Genomic DNA, 21,419 nt, shown 5'->3' with positions numbered 1-21,419 from the left:
TCATAACTTTTTTGAAAGGTCGGTGACATATACTTTTTTTTGCTTTATTTTGAAGAGTACACATGGCACTTTCCTTCTTGAAATTTTTATAAAGTAATCACTGGTAGATATTTTTTAATACTGGAAACGTTTTTCATTCTTACGTTTTATTTTTGGCGGGAATGAAATAAATCATATTTTCTAAGATCAAAACAATAAGAGTCTTAAACTCTTGAACCTGTATTTGATAGACACAAATCTACTGTTTAACGTGAAATAAGAATTATGCTTGTAGGTTTGATATAATGGGATCTTTTGAGAGTTTAAATAACAAGCAAATATCACGTTAATATTCGGGAAAACACGAAACTAAGGTTGCTATAGTGACAAAACTAAGTCGGTGACCCCCAATTTTTTTCATCATATTTTGTTCCTCAAATCATGAAATACCTTCACACAAAATTTTAAGGAAAAATCACTGGTAGAACTGAATAGGCTGTTTGGTCTTTAAGGGAAGCCTTACATAAACATGCATTTTTTTCAACCAATTTGAAGTTTTTGAAGTTTTTTAACCATACATTATTCTTCCATATATATTAAATGTACTTTAAATGTAAAGAAAAGTTACAAAAAGCATACCACATGAATATAAAATGGTCTTAGGCCATGTAAGACTGAGAATTATTTAGAGTCGATTTAGTCCGTAGCCCATATTTACATATAAAAATGCACACAGAGGCTATAAGAAATGGAAATTTGTTACTTTTTGCTCATTTCTATGCTAAGATGTCATGATACAAGAAGTCTAATTGCAAAAGGACTCTTGAATTCGACTTTTTTTTGCAGACAGTATGGTCTGATGACCAGTTTTTCACTTTTCAATGGAAAACTTGCATGTAGTTTTAGTCTCAATTGGCATATATTTGAACCACTTACTATCCTAAAGAAGAAAATTATGGTAGCATATGAAATGAATAGGGTGTACTGATCATTGTAAAGTGTTTATTTTACAGATTTTAGTGAAATATTTGTGATGGACAACAGATTTTATGTACAAAGCTCTTCACATTTCACATACATCAAACAGGCCGTTTTACCAGGGACATAAATACAAATATTCTGCACATTTTTTCTGTGATAATCTACTTTTCTCTAGATTCAGAGTTCACAAATGGTTAATTAAATTTGATTTAAGCATAGAAACACAAATATCAGGAACATAAAAAGCTGTCAGATAGAAAGTCAGCATGGCTCTTAGGCATAAAATGGAAACTGCTTTAAAATGCTTATTTTAGCCGTATAATGCCAAAATGGGACATTTTAACAGAATTTCTGTCAAACAAAGATGTAAATCCTTTACTTTTATTGAGTTCGACAAATTGAAACCAGCAAACCGTTCAGAAAAGTTGCCAAAGTACAGAATCTACATTTACGGAATCAATCTCTTAGGCCCAAGAACACAGTTATTTCGTAGTGCATTTCTTTTAGACAATAAATTCAAATTAAAAAGATCGCACCTGCTCTATCTCAAAAAGATTTTTACTGTGTAGTGTACTACTATTGATACAAATAATATCAAAATTATAGAAACTTCTACCAGCTCTAACTCAAAATATTGACAATTCTGTGTTAAGGGGGGCTAAAATTCAGTTTGACAGCTTCAGACATTTTAATTTTTGACCTTTTTTAACTGGACCAAATCACTACTTAACATAAAGATTCAGGACCCAAATTTTTTTAACATGTAATTTCATCCCCTTACTTAATATTTCATGCATAAAATATCAAGAAATAAATTGGGAAAGTGTATAAAAAAAAAAATGCAATTTATACACTGTTCACACTAGGGACTATATTTGTAGACAACGAAAACCAAAGGACGATAACTGTGTCCTTGGACCTAATAGGATAGAAAGACTTGACCAATTTTAATAAAACTTTGCATGACCTAAGCTTAGGAAATTATAAGATAGTTGGCCAAGTTTCATGGCCATAGGATGTATATTATAGAAACTAGGGCCATTTTAATATTGAAATTTGGATGTTTATTTTTGACGTTTAAATCAAATATTTTCAACTGTTAAGATTTTGGCCTAAAAAATTTAAATATTGCAAAAATTTGCTTTTTAAATACTCTTGAATATAATATAATAAGTATTAAAAGCAACGGAACACTCATTTGATTTATCAGATTTGTCACAGTTATTCAAAAGTCAAATTTATATGAGCCTGTGTCTGAAAATAGAGATTTTCGAATTAAGGGAAGCCTTACATAAACATGCATTTTTTTCAACCAATTTGAAGTTTTTGAAGTTTTTTAACCATACATTATTCTTCCATATATATTAAATGTACTTTAAATGTAAAGAAAAGTTACAAAAAGCATACCACATGAATATAAAATGGTCTTAGGCCATGTAAGACTGAGAATTATTTAGAGTCGATTTAGTCCGTAGCCCATATTTACATATAAAAATGCACACAGAGGCTATAAGAAATGGAAATTTGTTACTTTTTGCTCATTTCTATGCTAAGATGTCATGATACAAGAAGTCTAATTGCAAAAGGACTCTTGAATTCGACTTTTTTTTGCAGACAGTATGGTCTGATGACCAGTTTTTCACTTTTCAATGGAAAACTTGCATGTAGTTTTAGTCTCAATTGGCATATATTTGAACCACTTACTATCCTAAAGAAGAAAATTATGGTAGCATATGAAATTAATAGGGTGTACTGATCATTGTAAAGTGTTTATTTTACAGATTTTAGTGAAATATTTGTGATGGACAACAGATTTTATGTACAAAGCTCTTCACATTTCACATACATCAAACAGGCCGTTTTACCAGGGACATAAATACAAATATTCTGCACATTTTTTCTGTGATAATCTACTTTTCTCTAGATTCAGAGTTCACAAATAGTAAATTAAATTTGATTTAAGCATAGAAACACAAATATCAGGAACATAAAAAGCTGTCAGATAGAAAGTCAGCATGGCTCTTAGGCATAAAATGGAAACTGCTTTAAAATGCTTATTTTAGCCGTATAATGCCAAAATGGGACATTTTAACAGAATTTCTGTCAAACAAAGATGTAAATCCTTTACTTTTATTGAGTTCGACAAATTGAAACCAGCAAACCGTTCAGAAAAGTTGCCAAAGTACAGAATCTACATTTACGGAATCAATCTCTTAGGCCCGAGAACACAGTTATTTCGTAGTGCATTTCTTTTAGACAATAAATTCAAATTAAAAAAATCGCACCTGCTCTATCTCAAAAAGATTTTTACAGTGTAGTGTACTACTATTGATACAAATAATATCAAAATTATAGAAACTTCTACCAGCTCTAACTCAAAATATTGACAATTCTGTGTTAAGGGGGGCTAAAATTCAGTTTGACAGCTTCAGACATTCTAATTTTTGACCTTTTTTAACTGGACCAAATCACTACTTAACATAAAGATTCAGCACCCAAATTTTTTTAACATGTAATTTCATCCCCTTACTTAATATTTCATGCATAAAATATCAAGAAATAAATTGGGAAAGTGTATCAAAAAAAAAAATGCAATTTATACACTGTTCACACTAGGGACTATATTTGTAGACAACGAAAACCAAAAGACGATAACTGTGTCCTTGGACCTAATAGGATAGAAAGACTTGACCAATTTTAATAAAACTTTGCATGACCTAAGCTTAGGAAATTATAAGATAGTTGGCCAAGTTTCATGGCCATAGGATGTATATTATAAAAACTAGGGCCATTTTAATATTGAAATTTGGATGTTTATTTTTGACGTTTAAATCAAATATTTTCAACTGTTAAGATTTTGGCCTAAAAAAATTAAATATTGCAAAAATTTGCTTTTTAAATACTCTTGAATATAATATAATAAGTATTAAAAGCAACGGAACACTCATTTGATTTATCAGATTTATCACAGTTATTCAAAAGTCAAATTTATATGAGCCTGTGTCTGAAAATAGAGATTTTCGAATTAAGGGAAGCCTTACATAAACATGCATTTTTTTCAACCAATTTGAAGTTTTTGAAGTTTTTTAACCATACATTATTCTTCCATATATATTAAATGTACTTTAAATGTAAAGAAAAGTTACAAAAAGCATACCACATGAATATAAAATGGTCTTAGGCCATGTAAGACTGAGAATTATTTAGAGTCGATTTAGTCCGTAGCCCATATTTACATATAAAAATGCACACAGAGGCTATAAGAAATGGAAATTTGTTACTTTTTGCTCATTTCTATGCTAAGATGTCATGATACAAGAAGTCTAATTGCAAAAGGACTCTTGAATTCGACTTTTTTTTGCAGACAGTATGGTCTGATGACCAGTTTTTCACTTTTCAATGGAAAACTTGCATGTAGTTTTAGTCTCAATTGGCATATATTTGAACCACTTACTATCCTAAAGAAGAAAATTATGGTAGCATATGAAATGAATAGGGTGTACTGATCATTGTAAAGTGTTTATTTTACAGATTTTAGTGAAATATTTGTGATGGACAACAGATTTTATGTACAAAGCTCTTCACATTTCACATACATCAAACAGGCCGTTTTACCAGGGACATAAATACAAATATTCTGCACATTTTTTCTGTGATAATCTACTTTTCTCTAGATTCAGAGTTCACAAATGGTTAATTAAATTTGATTTAAGCATAGAAACACAAATATCAGGAACATAAAAAGCTGTCAGATAGAAAGTCAGCATGGCTCTTAGGCATAAAATGGAAACTGCTTTAAAATGCTTATTTTAGCCGTATAATGCCAAAATGGGACATTTTAACAGAATTTCTGTCAAACAAAGATGTAAATCCTTTACTTTTATTGAGTTCGACAAATTGAAACCAGCAAACCGTTCAGAAAAGTTGCCAAAGTACAGAATCTACATTTACGGAATCAATCTCTTAGGCCCGAGAACACAGTTATTTCGTAGTGCATTTCTTTTAGACAATAAATTCAAATTAAAAAAATCGCACCTGCTCTATCTCAAAAAGATTTTTACAGTGTAGTGTACTACTATTGATACAAATAATATCAAAATTATAGAAACTTCTACCAGCTCTAACTCAAAATATTGACAATTCTGTGTTAAGGGGGGCTAAAATTCAGTTTGACAGCTTCAGACATTCTAATTTTTGACCTTTTTTAACTGGACCAAATCACTACTTAACATAAAGATTCAGGACCCAAATTTTTTTAACATGTAATTTCATCCCCTTACTTAATATTTCATGCATAAAATATCAAGAAATAAATTGGGAAAGTGTATCAAAAAAAAAATGCAATTTATACACTGTTCACACTAGGGACTATATTTGTAGACAACGAAAACCAAAGGACGATAACTGTGTCCTTGGACCTGCTTACCTTATTTCAGGAGACATTTTAAGATGATTTTTGTTTCAGGTGTGATAAATGTATTAGTGACCACACCGTTATGGGTTGTTAATACCAGACTAAAACTTCAAGGTGCCAACTTCCATACAGATGAACATAAAGAGGCCAAAGTTCCCAGGTATAGAGGTCTAATAGGTAAAGTCATATTATTTCAGTGCTGGTTATGTTCAGATTCTTTGTGGTGTGTTTGTTTAATTTGGAAGTTGTATGTGAATCATTATGTTCAATGAATTCTCTTAAGTAGAGGGAAGTCCTTAAAACATTTCTGTCACTTTTGTTCTCAAGAACTTCATGTCATAGTTTCTTGCTGTATGGCATTAAGCTCTATATAGTTGTACCATATCATGTTACATATTTTCAGTTTTTCTGATGTTCTACTTCTTGTTTGTAGAAAACTGATACTTTTAAAATGTCATGCACATGCATCAAACATACCTTAATGACTGCCTATATTGAGGGGCAAACTGCTGAAGTCAACCACTTTTCAATTCCCCATTTATTTTCACTACATATTTTTACTTTATTAAGCAACCACCTGCTTAATGTGACCACCAAACGCATATATTTGTTTGAAACAACAACCAGCACTATTTCAAACCACCATGTATCACTTGGAAGGATGAAGAACTATAGAAATAGTATAATTGTACCTCTATTTGATGATCTCTGTTGACATTCTTCAAACTGAAAGTTTGCTTTCTTGTTCAATAAAGACTACATTTTTTCTTATTATACCCCAGCTGAAGGGGGCATTATGTGTTACCCTTGTCCGTCTGTACGTCCTTCCATCTGTATGTCCGTCTGTCCATCCGTATGTACGTCTGTACGTACATCCCTAAATTGGTTTCCGATCTCTAACTTTAGTTTGCCTCAACCAAATGTTATTGTCAAGCCTGCGACTTTTGTTGCAGAAAGCTCGACATAGGGATAGTGATCCGGCAGCGGTGGCGTTAGCTAACTACTTAAAAGCTTTGTATTTTAGAAGGTGGAAGACCTGGATGCTTCATACTTTGTATATAGATGCCCTATGTTACGAAGTTTCCGTCTGTCACATATCCATTGTCCATGACCTCATTTTCATGGTTCAGTGACTACTTGAAAAAAAAATTAAGATTTTTTGTAATGTTAATTTCTCTCTTATAATGAGTAATAGGATAACTATATTTGGTATGTGCGTACCTTGCAAGGTCCTCATGCCCGTCAGACAGTTTTCACTTGACCTCAACCTCATTTCATGGATCAGTGAACAAAGTTAAGTTTTGGTGGTCAATTCCATATCTCAGATATTAGAAGCAATAGGTCTAGCATATTCGGTGTATGGAAGGACTGTAAGGTGTACATGTCCAACTGGCAGGTGTCATCTGACCTTGACCTCATTTTCATGGTTCATTGGTTATAGTTAAGTTTTTGTGTTTTGGTCTGTTTTTCTTATACTGTATGCAATAGGTCTACTATATTTGTTGTATGGAAGGATTGCAAGCTGTACATGTCTGCCTGGCATGGTTCATCTGACCTTGACCTCATTTTCATCTTAGAAACTATAAACAATAGGCCAACTATATTTAGTGTATTGAATGATTGTAAGGTGTACACGTATTTCTTGTTTGGATTATATGACCTTGACCTCATTTTCTTGGATCATGTTAAGTTTATGTGATAGTTGTAGTAAAGCTTTATATTTAGAACTATTAGCATAATATCAATGATTAGTAAAGAAGGCGAGACATTTCTGCCTGTGCACTCTTGTGACACTTATACACAATGCTTATTACCACAAAACACAGATCAACTTTGAATTTGGGTGGAATCACTTTTACCGTTCTAGAGTTATGCCCCTTTACAAATGGAAAAATTGCTGAATTTTTTTTTTCTTGTCTCTAACTTAAGTTTGCCTCAACCAAATGTTATGAAACTTATACAGTATGCTTATTACCACAAAACTTGGATCAAGTTGGAATGTGGGTGGCATCACTTTTACCATTCTTGAATTTTGTCCCTTTATAACGTTATATGCAAGCTGGGGCATCATATGTGTACCATGGACACATTCTCCATTCATTTTTAAATTGTTTTCATGTTTTATGTATTAAGAAATGTAAAATTTCAAATATATTTATTTTTGGTATAAATTGCTGTTAAAGTATTAAAGTTATTATTTACTGGAAGTTTACTTTTTTTTCCAATAAAGGCTACTATGGATTCATTTATTTTAGAGGGTACCAATTTTCATGGATTGAGGGACAACTCCTTTTTATACGACCGCAAAAAAATTTTGTGGTCGTATATTGGTATGACGTTGGCGTCGTCGTCGTCGTCGTCGTCGTCGTCCGGCGTCGTCGTCCGAATACATATTGGTTTTCGCACTCTAACTTTAGTTTAAGTGAATGGATCTTTTTGAAATTTGACCATTAGGTTAAATACCACAAAAGGAAGGTTGGGATTGATTTTGGGGGTTATGGTACCAACAGTTAAGGAATTAGGGGCCAAAAAGGGGCCAAAAATGAGCATTTTCTAGTTTCCAGACAATAACTGTGGAACGGTGTATGGATCTCTCTGAAATTATACTACAAGTTTCCATACCACAAAGGGATGGTTAGGATTTGCTTTGGGGGGTTATGGCTCAAACCGTTTAGGAATTAGGGGCAAAAAAGGGGGAAAAACAAGGTTGTCCTGGTTAATGGACAAATACTTTAGTACAAAACATAATTTAAAGCAGTGTAAGGGAGATAAATCAAATATATCATTGAAATTATCTCCCTTACACTGCTTTTAAATTATGTATAAAGTAATGGTTAATGAACAATAAAGATAATCTAAAACAGTGTAAGGGAGGTAATCCAAATACAACGTTTTGGTTACTTCCCCTACACTGCTTTTAAATTATGTTTAAAGAAATGCATATTTATAAAGGAAGACCAGTAAAAATATCTGCAAATGTTTTCATCTTTTTTTTTTACAAAAAAATCCATATGAAAGATTTGACACTATATTTTTATTAATTCTATTATAAAATAGAAGTTAGCACTATGGTAAATTTAAATGGGTAATTATGGTTGCCAACTCCATTGGAAATTTGAATTGAGATTATGACCATATCTTGAGGGAAAGAATTTTTTTTTGGGGAAAAAGGGGGGGGGGGGGGATAAAAAGAAATTGTGGGGGGCCAATTTTTTCTCATTTCAGATTTCAGAAATTAAAAAGAATTATTCTTCAAATATTATTTTTTTTTCAAATTTCAAATATTGAAAAATTTCAAGAAGTAATCTTTAATTGCACAGTATGGCGCATTAGATTTGTAAAATCTTTGATCACATTTATTTATTTGTTATGCCGAATCTAACAGTGTATTTAGATTTTTAATTTTGGGTCCAGTTTTCAAATTGGTCTACATTAATGTCCAAAGGGTCCAAAATTAAACTTTGTTTGATTTTAGCAAAAATTGAATATATGAGGTTCTTTGATATGCTGAATCTAAACATGTATTTAGATTTTTGATTTTTGGCCCAGTTTTCAAGTTGGTCCAAATTGGGGTCCAAAATTAAACTTTGTTTGATTTCAACAAAAATTGAATATATGGGGTTCTTTGATATGCTGAATCTAACCATGTATTTAGATTTTTTATTTGTGGACCCCGTTATCTAATTGGTTCATATTGAGGTCAAAAGGGTCCAAAATTAAACTTTGTTTGATTTCATCTAAAATTGAATTATTGGGGTTCTTTGATATTCCAAATCTAACCGTGTATTTAGGTTTTTAATTTTGGGTCCTGTTTTTTAAATTGGTCTACATTGAGGTCCAAAGGGTCCAAAATTAAACTTAGTTTGATTTTGACAAAAATTGAATTCTTGGGGTTCTTTGATTTGCTGAATCTAAACATGTGTTTATATTTTTGATTATGGGCCCAGTTTTCAAGTTGGTCCAAATTGGGGTCCAAAATTAAACTTTGTTTGATTTCAACAAAAATTGAATATATGAGGTTCTTTGATATGCTGAATCTAACCATGTATTTAGATTTTTTATTTGTAGGCCCCGCTATCAAATTGGTTCATATTGAGGTCAAAAGGGTCCAAAATTAAACTTTGTTTGATTTCATCGAAAATTGAATTATTGGGGTTCTTTGATATGCCAAATCTAACCGTGTTTTTAGATTTTTAATTTGGGTCCCGTTTTTTAAATTGGTCTTCATTGAGGTCCAAAGGGTCCAAAATTAAACTTAGTTTGATTTTAACAAAAATTGAATTCTTGGGGTTCTTTGATATGCTGAATCTAAACATGTGTTTAGATTTTTGATTATGGGCCCAGTTTTCAAGTTGGTCCAAGTTGGGGTCCAAAATTAAACTTTTTTTGATTTCAACAAAAATTGAATATATGGGGTTCTTTGATATGCTGAATCTAACCATGAATTTAGATTTTTTATTTGTGGGCCCCGCTATCAAATTTGTTCATATTGAGGTCAAAAGGGTCCAAAATTAAACTTTGTTTGATTTCATCAAAAATTGAATTATTGGGGTTCTTTGATATTCCAAATCTAACAGTGTATTTAGATTTTTAATTTTAAGTCCCGTTTTTTAAATTGGTCTACATTAAGGTCCAAAGGGTCCAAAATTAAACTTAGTTTGATTTTAACAAAAATTGAATTCTTGGGGTTCTTTGATATGCTGAATCTAAACATGTGTTTAGATTTTTGATTATGGGCCCAGTTTTCAAGATTGTCCAAGTTGGGGTCCAAAATTAAACTTTGTTTGATTTTAACAAAAATTGAATATATGGGGTTCTTTGATATGCTGAATCTAACCATGTATTTTGATTTTGGACATTGGACCATAATAGGTAAATTAAAAAAATTCAAGTTCTTAGACCACATTCTTTCTGTGTCAGAAACCTATGCTGTGTCAAATATTTAATAACAATCCAAATTCAGAGCTGTATCAAGCTTGAATGTTGTGTCCATACTTGCCCCAACTGTTCAGGGTTCGACCTCTGCGGTCGTATCAAGCTGCGCCCCAGCGAAGCATTTTATTAATGGATATTTTATTTCATGGTTTGCCAATTTCTTCATACAAGCCTATATAAAATTTGTAATTCGTTGAACATTTAAATTGGTGGTTCACTTGTACCCATGAAAACCATGTAAATTGGTATCCAATGAATAATAATGAATCCAAGTACATGTTTTCTTCTTCAAAATTGTTTTTATGTTAAATGTATTACGAAATTGAAAATAGCAAATATATTTATTGTCCCCCACACAACACTTTGCAGGAAACATAGAAATACTGGCCGTCTGTCTTTCAGGTCTTGTTAGCTGTCTCATGTTTATAATTCTTGCCAGATTTTTATAAAACTTATATCATAGTTTTAAATCAGCAATGTATCGGACAAGTTTGAAATCAGTGTGGATTAGTTATTTTTAAAAGAGTTATGCCCCTATGAAATATAAAGTATATGGAAAATCGCATTGTAAGCACTCTCATGTGTACATCTTTTGCCAGATTTTTATCAAATGTATATTAAGGGTTTATTTAAGCAATGTCTCTGACAAGTTCGAAAGTCAGTGCAGATCAAATATTATTAAAGAGTTATGCCACTTGGAAAAATTGATTTATATTGGAAATTACATTGTATTTGCTCTCGTGCCTTCATTTCTCCAAGATATATATAAAAAGATTTAAAGAACAACAAAAAGAAATTTTTTTTAATGATTGCCCTTGGATATATAAAGTATGTGCAATGCAGGGGACATTGGAACTGTTCTTTTATTTTTTATATGTTCTGCTGTTTAATTAAGGTATAATTTTTTTTTTTTTGGCTGTTATATTTAGATTTTGACCTCATTGATTATTCATACAATGTATTTCAAAAAGTGCAACAATCAGGACATCTATACTTAAGCCAAAGGGAGTTGATTACTAATTATCTTTATTGTTCTATATTTATCTAATCTATTTATAACTCTCTACTTTCACTTTTCATTATTTCTCTCACCCCTATAGCTAATAGCTGTAGTGTGATGGTGGCATTGTGACGCTATCTTATTGATAGCTATGCTGAAGTGTGATGATTGTAACTTTGAAGTGCGATAGACGTCACTACATAAAACTACCATTATATTTTCAATGCTTTTCATGTCAATGTTGAAGTCAATTTGTTTGTTAGAAGCAGTTTTTCTGGTTTTTAAATTAATGAGGGGCTTATAAACTTTTAATACTATATGAGAGGAGAAGGGAAAGTTAACCTTTGGTAGTGGATATTTTTTCAAAACTTCAAAGGTTCTTTAATGTCGAGACTGCGACATTTGTCGCAAAAACGAGACATAGAGTTCCTACATTTCGTCGGCAGCGTCAACAAATATTCACTCTGTGGTTAAAGTTTTTGAAATTTTAATAACTTTCTTAAACAATCCTGGATTTCTACCAAACTTGGACAGAAGCTTGTTTGTGATCATAAAATAGAATCCAGAAGTAAATTTAAAAAAAAAAATCCTGTTTATCCGTATTTTACTTATAAATCGACTTAGTTTTTCTGCCAGTTAACACTACATTCACTCTGTGGTTAAAGTTTTTAAAATTTTAATAACTTTCTTTAACTATCCTGGATTTCTACCAAACTTGGACAGAAGCTTGTTTATGATCATAAGTTAGTATCCAGAAGTAAATTTTGTAAAAAAAAAAATCCTGTTTATCCGTATTTTACTTATAAATGGACTTAGTTTTTCTGCCAGTTTACATTACATTCTACTGTGGTTAAAGTTTTGAAAACTTTAATAACTTTCTTAAACTATCCTGGATTTGTACCAGACTTAGACAGAAGCTTGTTTATGATCAAAAGCTAGTATCTAGAAGGAAATTTTGTAAAAATTTATTTCTTGTTTTTCCATGTATTACTTACAAATGGACTTAGTTTTTCTTTCAGTTATCATTACATACAGTCTGCAGTTAAAGTTTTTAAAACATTTGTTAGATTCATAAACCATCCTGGATTTTTACCAAACTTGGACAGAAGCTTCTTACAATAAAAAAATAGTATCTAGTGGAAAATTTTTAATAATTTTTTCCCCATTTCTGTTGAGCCTGCGACTCACAGCAAAAGTAGGCGAGACACTGGGTTCCGCGGAACCCTTACGAATTTTTACGTGTGATGGAGCTTTTCATTCTCTAAATACATAGGGATCCCAAACAGACTCTCTGTATTATAATATTAAGGTAAATAAGGAACTCATGACAGGAACCAAGTAAAGATGAAATTTTAAGGCAAAATTATGTTCACATGCAGAAAATCAAAAAGGATGATCTCTCATTTAGTATGGAACTGTAACTAAGGACATACATAGACAATTATGAATGCAAATTTATATACTAACTATTAAAAAAATCTTAATTCTCATAATAATTGAACATCTATAGATTTTAAACTAGCCATCACGAGTAATATAGACCATCACACATCAGCGAATGGACCATCGCACTTCAGCATGACCATCACACCTCCGAGTCCTACATCAGAGGAGAAAGATTTGAACAATTACCATGTTATGATACAGCCTTCATCAATAAGCAAAACTTATATGGTATAGCAAACTATAACAAGCCCCTCTATGACAAAATGTGAATCAATTCAAAAGAGAAAAACATATACATAGATTACATTCATGCAGATGTAAAATGTCAGTACAGACACTGACATAGGGAACTAGTTGAGATTAAAAAGGGCCAAAAGAACATCACCTTCCAAAATTGGAAAAGTAAAAATGGGAACATCATCTCTTTATATATTGATTAGATAAATGTCAATAGTATAATTAGAAAATACCTGATTATTTGTGTTCCTATTTTTCCAGAAGTGCACAATATATGTATTCCTGTATTTGCAGATGCCTTGTTAAAAGTAGCAAGACATGAAGGAATTCCATCACTGTGGAATGGAACACTGCCCTCTATTGTATTGGCATCAAATCCTTCAGTACAGTTCATGGTTTATGAGGCAGTTAAACGATACTTCCAATCACTGCTTAAAACAAAGGTAATATGTTAGTTATTTTCATGCTTAAAATCAGATAACAGTATATTAAAAATTTTAGATTCAAAAACTAGTATTTGAAATTCAAATCCAACTTGTGTGGCGCTTTCATTTATAACGTTGTGATAACTTATTTGTAAATGCCAAAAGTTGTTTTAAAAAAAAAAAATTTAAGTACCAGTTCACCTTTAAGAGTCATGCAGAGAGATTCACCTCAAATGAAATCTAAATTGATGCAAAACAACAAACTTTGGAATATTTGATAACTGAATACTGTATTTCATAGTCAAGATAAACGAATTCCAAAGCAATATTAATTTTGTCACTTAAAATAGTAAGATTTTTTGAGAAATTTACTCAAGTATACATCAATCAAAATAATGAATAAATAGAATTTGAATAATCATGGATCAAAGGTTATCTACACTTAAACATGTGCATTTTAAGATTTGGCACAATGACATCAGAAACAATGTCATAATAATTAATGATTCAGGGATAGGAAAAAATAGTACTGGTCCGAGTACAGAGTTATCGTCCTTTGATTTTCGTTGTCCACAAATATAGTCCGTAGTGTGGACAGTGTGTTACTTGCAATTTTTTTTATACCCCTTCCAAATTTATTTCTCCATGTTTTATGCCCAAATAGCAAGAAGGGGGATGAAATTACACTGTAAAAAAATTTGGGTCATGAATTTTAAAGTAAAGTAGTGATTTGGTCCAGCTGAAAAAGGTTAAAAATAAGCACTTCGGAAGCTGTCAAAAGATTTCAAGACCCCCTTAACATAAAATTGTCCATATTTTGAGTAAGAGCCGATGAAGTTTTCTATAATTTTGATATAATTTGTCCCAAAAGTAGTACAACACACTGTAAAAATATTATTGAGAAAGCGCAGGTGGGATTTTTTTAATTTTCATTTATTGTCTAAAAGAAATGCACTTCGAAATAACTGTGTACTCGGACCTACTTGTGCAGCTTTGCATACTGTTAATTTTTTTTATTGGAAACCCTGAAAGAAATGTTTCAAATAAAAGGAAGTTTTATTATTTTTTTCTCAAGCATAAGCAGAAAATAACTAAACTTACACCTTTTCTTTGGAAAATTAAAATTAATATAGGTTTTAGGAGGCATAGGTTTTAAAGGCAGAACAAAAGGACTGAAAAGTTCATTAACAGTGATTTCATTTAAATTTCAGGAGTTGAGTGGTTTTCTTTATTTCATCATTGGTGCAATAGCAAAGACAGTAGCAACAGTAGTAACATATCCTCTACAGGTTGTTCAGTCAAGATTAAGGGTAAGTATTTATCTTTAAAAAGAATTGAGAGTACTCTTTACATATTTGAATTATAATTACAAAAACAAATGTGTGTCCAATCGGCAATGTAATACTGTAAAAGCAGAAATATTTGATGGGGTACTTGTAATTTGGTCACATTTTTCTCAGGAACTACACGTACAAGGCTTTCTAAAATTTAGAATCAACATTCATGTGAGCCTTCTATACCTTGTGATGCATTTTTACATCCATTTCTCATCATCTTCCCGTTTCCAAATGCTTATAGAGGATGTATCATTAGTGAGCAATAGCTTTTTTGCAAAGATTAAAGGATCGACATAGAGAAAGACATTTCAAATTGAAATTTTAAATCTTCAAATTTCCTGACATGTTTATGACTGATTCATGTAAGTAGATAAGGGATTGCAGGATGGGACTTAATACCCCCACAACCACCACATTATGTTTTAGTCATTTTGTGTCAAATGGACATACAGCTGTAAATGACTGAATACCCATATCCAAAATTTAATTTCCATTCCAGCATTGTTCATTTAATTGGAATTGCCCTTACATTCAAAAAATCTGTGTATGTAGTTACTCAGCAAATCAATCAGGGCATTCCAATAACAAAGAACATTGAATTTTTTCAAAGAGGAGCTACATAGATTTTGGAAAAATTTTTGCCAAGTATCAATGAACTTCCCAGGACACAATACAAATTGAATTTGATAAAATTGTTGATGGAAAGCATCAGATTGTAGAATATATTTAGATCTTTTTCAAGGGGAAATGTCATATAGTTGTTTCGTGCACATTTAGTTTATTAATTTATCTTAAAATATTACAGATAAAAAGATTTTTCTATGAAGGATAGACCATGACATTTTCTAGTCCTTTCTTATTACAGGCTGGACGTCATAAGAAATCAGAACAACAGGGAATTATTCAGAATCTTGTTGATATTGTCAAGTAAGTACCATAGCAGCATTTAAATGGTTTTTGTTTTATTTCACTTTAAATGTTCATTTAGGTTAATATAAAAATTAGAACATTTGGTATGATTGCCAATGTGACAACTCGACACTAGAGACCATATGACCTAGAAGTTAACAACTGTAAGTCACCATACCACCTTCACAATGAGCAAAACCCATACAACATAGTGAGCCATAAAAGGCCTTGTAATGACAAATGTAAAGCAATTCAAACAAGAAAACTAATAGTCTTATTTGTGTACAAAATAATAAACAAAAACAAATATGATAAACAGCAACAAACAACAACCACTGAAATTACAGGCTCCTGACTTGGACAGGCACATACAGAATGTGGCAAATGTTTTTGCTGGCACCAAACCCTCCCCCTAACCTGGGACAGTGTTGTAACAGTACAACATAAGAACAAACTATAAAAATAGTTGACAAGGGCTTAACTCATCAGATTGATACAAAGCACCAAAACAACTAACAAAAACACAAAAGACACAAAGTAAATGTCTGAGAGTACTCGAAGTTACTGAAAGCTAGTTTAATGCCAATAACAACTAATTATTTTACATTCAACAATGAAGGTATTGTGATATTGTGGTATACTATTGTCTAACTGTTTGCCTATGCCTTTGTCCTTTGTCATAGAACATCTCAACAGAACTCAAGTTTGCTTTCATGAATCTTTACGATATTTTGGTTCCATGAAGTTGCTCCTTTGCAATTGCTATCACAATGTATCAGATGCAATGGATAATAGTAAAACTGCATCCCTTCTGATAACATTTGCTGAAGGTTTTAATTAGGGTTGAAATTCTTTGCCATCCAAAGTGCAATGTATGGTTAAATTTGTGAATGTTAGTACCTCAAAATTAAAAAGCTATGAATAGTTGCAAAAATATTTTGCATGCAGATTCTTAATTCTGTTAAACAGTGGAAAAAAAAATCAAAAATATAGCATTAGTGTAAGGCTTGGAAATCTTTTGAAAGAATTCCTGTCATTTCTGACATTTGCATTCATACCAGTTTTCAATTCTTTATATCTCTTAACCATGTTCCTTTTCATCCAAACAAGAATATTTAGAAGATACATTTTTTGTTGAGCCTCCAACATTTGGTAGTGGAAGCTAGACATGGTGATGCTACATTCTGTTGTTTGTGTCGTCAACATTTAGGTTCACTCTGTGTTTATTTTTTTTATAGACATTAATTTCTTTGTCAATCCATCATGGAATTTTATGAAACTTGGACAGAAGCTTTTTTATGATCAAAAGACAGTATACAGAGCAAAATTTGATTATTTTATTTCATTTTCTATATTTTACTGATAAAAGGACTTACTTGTTTTTGGCTGTTTTTATATTCTTTGATTTGTATTATCATTTCTTATTTTTAGATATAATGGTGTATCAGCATTATATAAAGGAATGGAAGCCAAGTTAATACAGACAGTTTTGACGGCAGCCTTGATGTTCCTGACCTATGAAAAGATAGCAGCATTTATATTCAGGACAATGGGACATAGCCCAAGTTAATATCTAAGAAATAATATTAACAGAATTTTATGGTGCTAAGCTTTAAGTATGCCAAAATTTATGTAATTTGTTTTCATTTATACGGAGCCCATTTTATATGTTTAACAACCTATTTTTAGATACTAAAAGATAGTTGGCATCTTCTTTCAGATGTTAACATCTTGTTATGTTGATGGTTCACTAAATCTTACCAGATAAATTGACTTAGAGATTATAATATGTTTTTATATATGATATTTCATAAATTAGTGAAAAGTTGTGTACTTTGTTTTATTTTTACTGCATGGTTAGACAGTACAGTAGGATTTTGAAAGCATTTCCAAAGAAATATTTCATTGTCATATTTTAATGACTTTTTAACACAAAAGCACTCTGTTGTTCTTTTTGAAAAAAAACTATTCAGGCAGTGATGCAAATCTTTCTAAAAAAAAGGTACAACATGCAATTAAAAAATACAGAATATTTATGGTACATTATATGTAAGTTACAATGTAAGAAATTGAAAGATCCTATATCAGAATATTTTAGCTTAATTCCAAGGGGACTTGGAAGTTATTTTGTTTGAATGATAAATATTGTCCCTGTTTATTAGATTGAGTTAATTCCAAATTCCAGATTTATTATACTGTAAATTAATGTGAGGATTTTATTAATGTGAATAATAGGACTCCTTGAGTTTCACAATAATAAGAACTCGCATTATGATACCGAATACATATATCTGTATGTAGCTTTTTGTAAATTTATAATTATTAAACTCGCATTTTTGTTCATTCTTCAAAAATTGCAATAAGAAATGCACACAATAATTTCTGAATTTACAGTAGTTGTCATTTTAGAAATGTAAATTTGGATGAAACTATATGGTATCTGCTGTGTAACATGAAACAAGTTGTTGTCTTTTTGAAAAAAATCTGTTTTGTTTATTGTTGATGTAACTTAGGTTGTTAATTAACTTACCTATATAGTAATCTAGAGAGTTTTCATGTGAAATTTGTCTTAAAGGCAAAATTAAAATACCAGTGTAGAAATTGATGTGATATCATTCTAATGTTGTTGTTTTGTATATTTTTGTTAAAGATTTATTTATGATGGAATTTTGAGAACAAATTTATATTTCATGTTGATTGTTGGAATAGTTCTATTGTTTGTATTTGTATTTTCTAAGATTATAGGATTAAAATAACACATCTATATGTAAGAAAAGGTTAAAACCATGTATTTTCCATGAAAATACTTATAACTGTGGATTGATTATTATTTATGGATTTCATTGGTAAAGGTAAACAACAAATGGAAATGTATAGCAATTTAAATATTTTCTATAGAGTTGTATGCAGAATTTGTGTTAACCAACAAATTGAATATCCACGAAAATATAATTTTCCCCAAAACCATGAAAATCAATGAACCCACACAATATATTCTAACGACTATCAACCTCAGGGACCAAGATCACATCAATAATCAATTTGGAATATACCTTACCTGGTATGATATGTTGGCCAATGGAAGTAAAATAACACACAGGCCCATAGGTATACCTATATAGGTTGTTCCAGAAATAAGTTGTGGGAGGTTTGAAGAAACATTCACTGCACTCTACTGTCCAGAAGTTCGCCTGGCTGATATTCAGAAATTACTACAACCACCAAATATTTATCTGAATTGCCTTCTGTCCACCTTGTGCCTGTACCAGTATTTTTTCCTGCTAATTTTAAAATGTTCTGGACAACCTGAGTAACAATCCCTCAATTAAGTAAAAATTTGATTGCCAAAAATGAAATTTCTAAGCTGAATCTTTTTACTTGAAATGAAAGTTTATAGAAAATGGAACAATTTTTCTGAAAGAACTAAATTTTATTTTGGGGTTTAAACAGGTTAGAAGAAGAATTTTTTTTTTCAAATGGGTGTGTCTTCTCTGTAAATCAGTTAAGGGCTATTTATCTATTGGGAAAATTTGTTGCATTTTCATGAATTTGTATCATTACAAGTATAAAATGTGGATTAAAAAAAGAAAAGTAAAGTCTCCCTTATTTGAAAGATAGTTACTCATTTGGGGAACTATTCCCCTTTTTGTGGGTTGCCCCCAACATGTTTAATGTTTTTGTAATTGATTTTTATGTATTGAAAGAAAAATTACAATAGTGTCACATAATAGCATATTTTCCATAAACACTTTTATATTTTTTTGTCCATGCATAGATTTAAAGGGGAGTAACTTTTGACATTTTAAGTTAATTTTATCATCTTTACATAGTGTAGCTTGCATAAGTAATACTTGTTCATATAGTAAACACATGCATTCATGTAAATCTTTTTATGTTTACTTTTAAAATTATATTTTCACTAAGCTGTATATTTATATGGTTGCATGGATAGGTTCATTTGAATAATGCCTCATTAAAAATAATACAAAACCTGCTATTTTCAACAAATTAGTTGTGTTAAGAATCTTCCTTAACTTTAAATGTGATCTTAATTAAATTTGTCATAAACCTCTTAGTTTGCATGAGTTTTATCTAATTGACATTATTGCATCGCTTATATTTTTGTCAAGCCTGATAAATTTTGTCATAAAAGCAAGACATACAATCCAACATTCCATCGTCAGCTTCGTCCACATTTATGTTCAGTCTGTGGGTAAAGTTTTAGCCATCTATAATTCAATCCATCTTGGAATGTTATGAAACTTCGACAGAAGCTTGATATTTGGTATGAAGTTGCATTGGCATTGGCACATCTCATTTTCGTGGAGATTATTTGGCCCCACTCCTCAGTTATGGTCTATTAACTTTGATACTTTTTTTACATGTTTTAGTTTGTGATTAGGTCTGTTCAATTGGGACCACTAGTGGTAGGTCCATGATATTTGGTATGCAGATGTATTAGAATTAGCTTATCTCATTTCCATGGAGATTTTTTGGCACCACCCCTTCATCATGGTTCTTGGACTTTGAAACTTTTGTATAGTTTACAAGTTAAAGCTTGTGTTTATGTTAGTTTAAAGGGAACCACTTATAAGTCAACGGTATTTTGTAAGCAGTTTTATCAGCATTGTCATTTCTCATTTCCATGGAGGTTATTTTGCCCTGCACCTTCAGTCATCTTTCATTGACTTTGAATGTTTTGCATATTTTACATGTTTAGATATTGCTATTTAAATTCAACATTTGCGTTACTATCAAAATTACAAAAAGGCAAGACATATCTCGGTGTCAACAGATTATTCCATATTTTACACATAAAGCTTCAAATTTCAGGGGTTAGAAGATCTGGATGCTTTATACCTTGTATATGGATGTGTTATGTTACAAAGTTGAACTCATTTTCATGGTTCATTAGTCAATTGGAACAATAAGTCAGTTTCTCAAACCCTATAAGCAATAGATCAAGTGTATTTGGTGGATTGAATGATCCCAAGTTGTACATGTGTGTCTGGAAGAGTGTATCTGCTCATTTTCATGCAAAGGTCTGTTTTACCAGGTACTATAAACATTAGCTCTTTATCCAGGGAATCAGTTGCACAATGTTGTGGACACTCAATTAACAGATGTTTATTCTGCTGTGGAATCATTCAATACTTATTTTTTGATTCAGCCATGCTGGATCTATGTGATCATTCCGGATTTTGAGATGGTGCAGAATTCTAAGTTGAAGACATATGAAACTAATTATGTGTTTTTATGACTTGCAGAAACTTTATACATCATTTTAATCATTAACTGCCAACCATTGACATGTTATTTGCCCTTAAATTAAGAAATTAATTATTTTAGATATACACTAGCATATAGTTCCTTTGTAAATCAAAATTTATGACAATTTACAGGACGTATTATGGTATACCGTTGACCGTCTGTCCGTCCGTCCGTCCGTCGTCAACATGTCGGACATTAACTTAAAAACGCTTTAACCAATATGCATGAAACTTTATTGAATTGTTTATATCTTTTGATGTGAGCTCCCTTTCGTTTTTTATAAATTTCAGATTTACCTTTTCCTAGTTACAGGGTTTTATTCATAAAAAAAGGGGGATTTTCCAGTTTTCTGACAATAACTCAAGAATGCTTTCACCAACTTGCAATAAATTTTGGTGAATTGTTTATACCTATTGACATGAGCTCCCTTTCGATTTTTATGAATTTTAGATTTTATGTTTCCGAGTTACAGGGTTTATTCATAA

The 21,419-nt window shown here is 31.2% G+C and overlaps 1 protein-coding gene across 1 annotated transcript in view; it reads left to right on the top strand.

Annotated features, from left to right (window-relative positions):
• LOC127708712 (peroxisomal membrane protein PMP34-like) overlaps positions 1-19,735 on the top strand; it is a 55,406-nt gene extending 35,671 nt beyond the window's left edge. The window contains exons 5-9 of the mRNA XM_052213830.1: positions 5,426-5,551; positions 13,287-13,435; positions 14,629-14,727; positions 15,620-15,681; positions 17,095-19,735. Coding sequence (XP_052069790.1) covers positions 5,426-5,551; positions 13,287-13,435; positions 14,629-14,727; positions 15,620-15,681; positions 17,095-17,233 — 575 coding nt within the window. The 3' untranslated portion in view covers positions 17,234-19,735. The remainder of the gene's footprint in view (positions 1-5,425; positions 5,552-13,286; positions 13,436-14,628; positions 14,728-15,619; positions 15,682-17,094) is intronic.
• The last annotated feature ends 1,684 nt before the right edge of the window (positions 19,736-21,419 follow it).

Source organism: Mytilus californianus, unplaced genomic scaffold (assembly GCF_021869535.1).
Source record: "Mytilus californianus isolate M0D057914Y unplaced genomic scaffold, xbMytCali1.0.p SCAF_7, whole genome shotgun sequence".
NCBI classification, from domain to species: Eukaryota; Metazoa; Mollusca; class Bivalvia; order Mytilida; family Mytilidae; genus Mytilus; species Mytilus californianus.
Note: the sequence above shows the minus strand (reverse complement) of the source record. Positions and strands in the feature narration are given on the sequence as shown.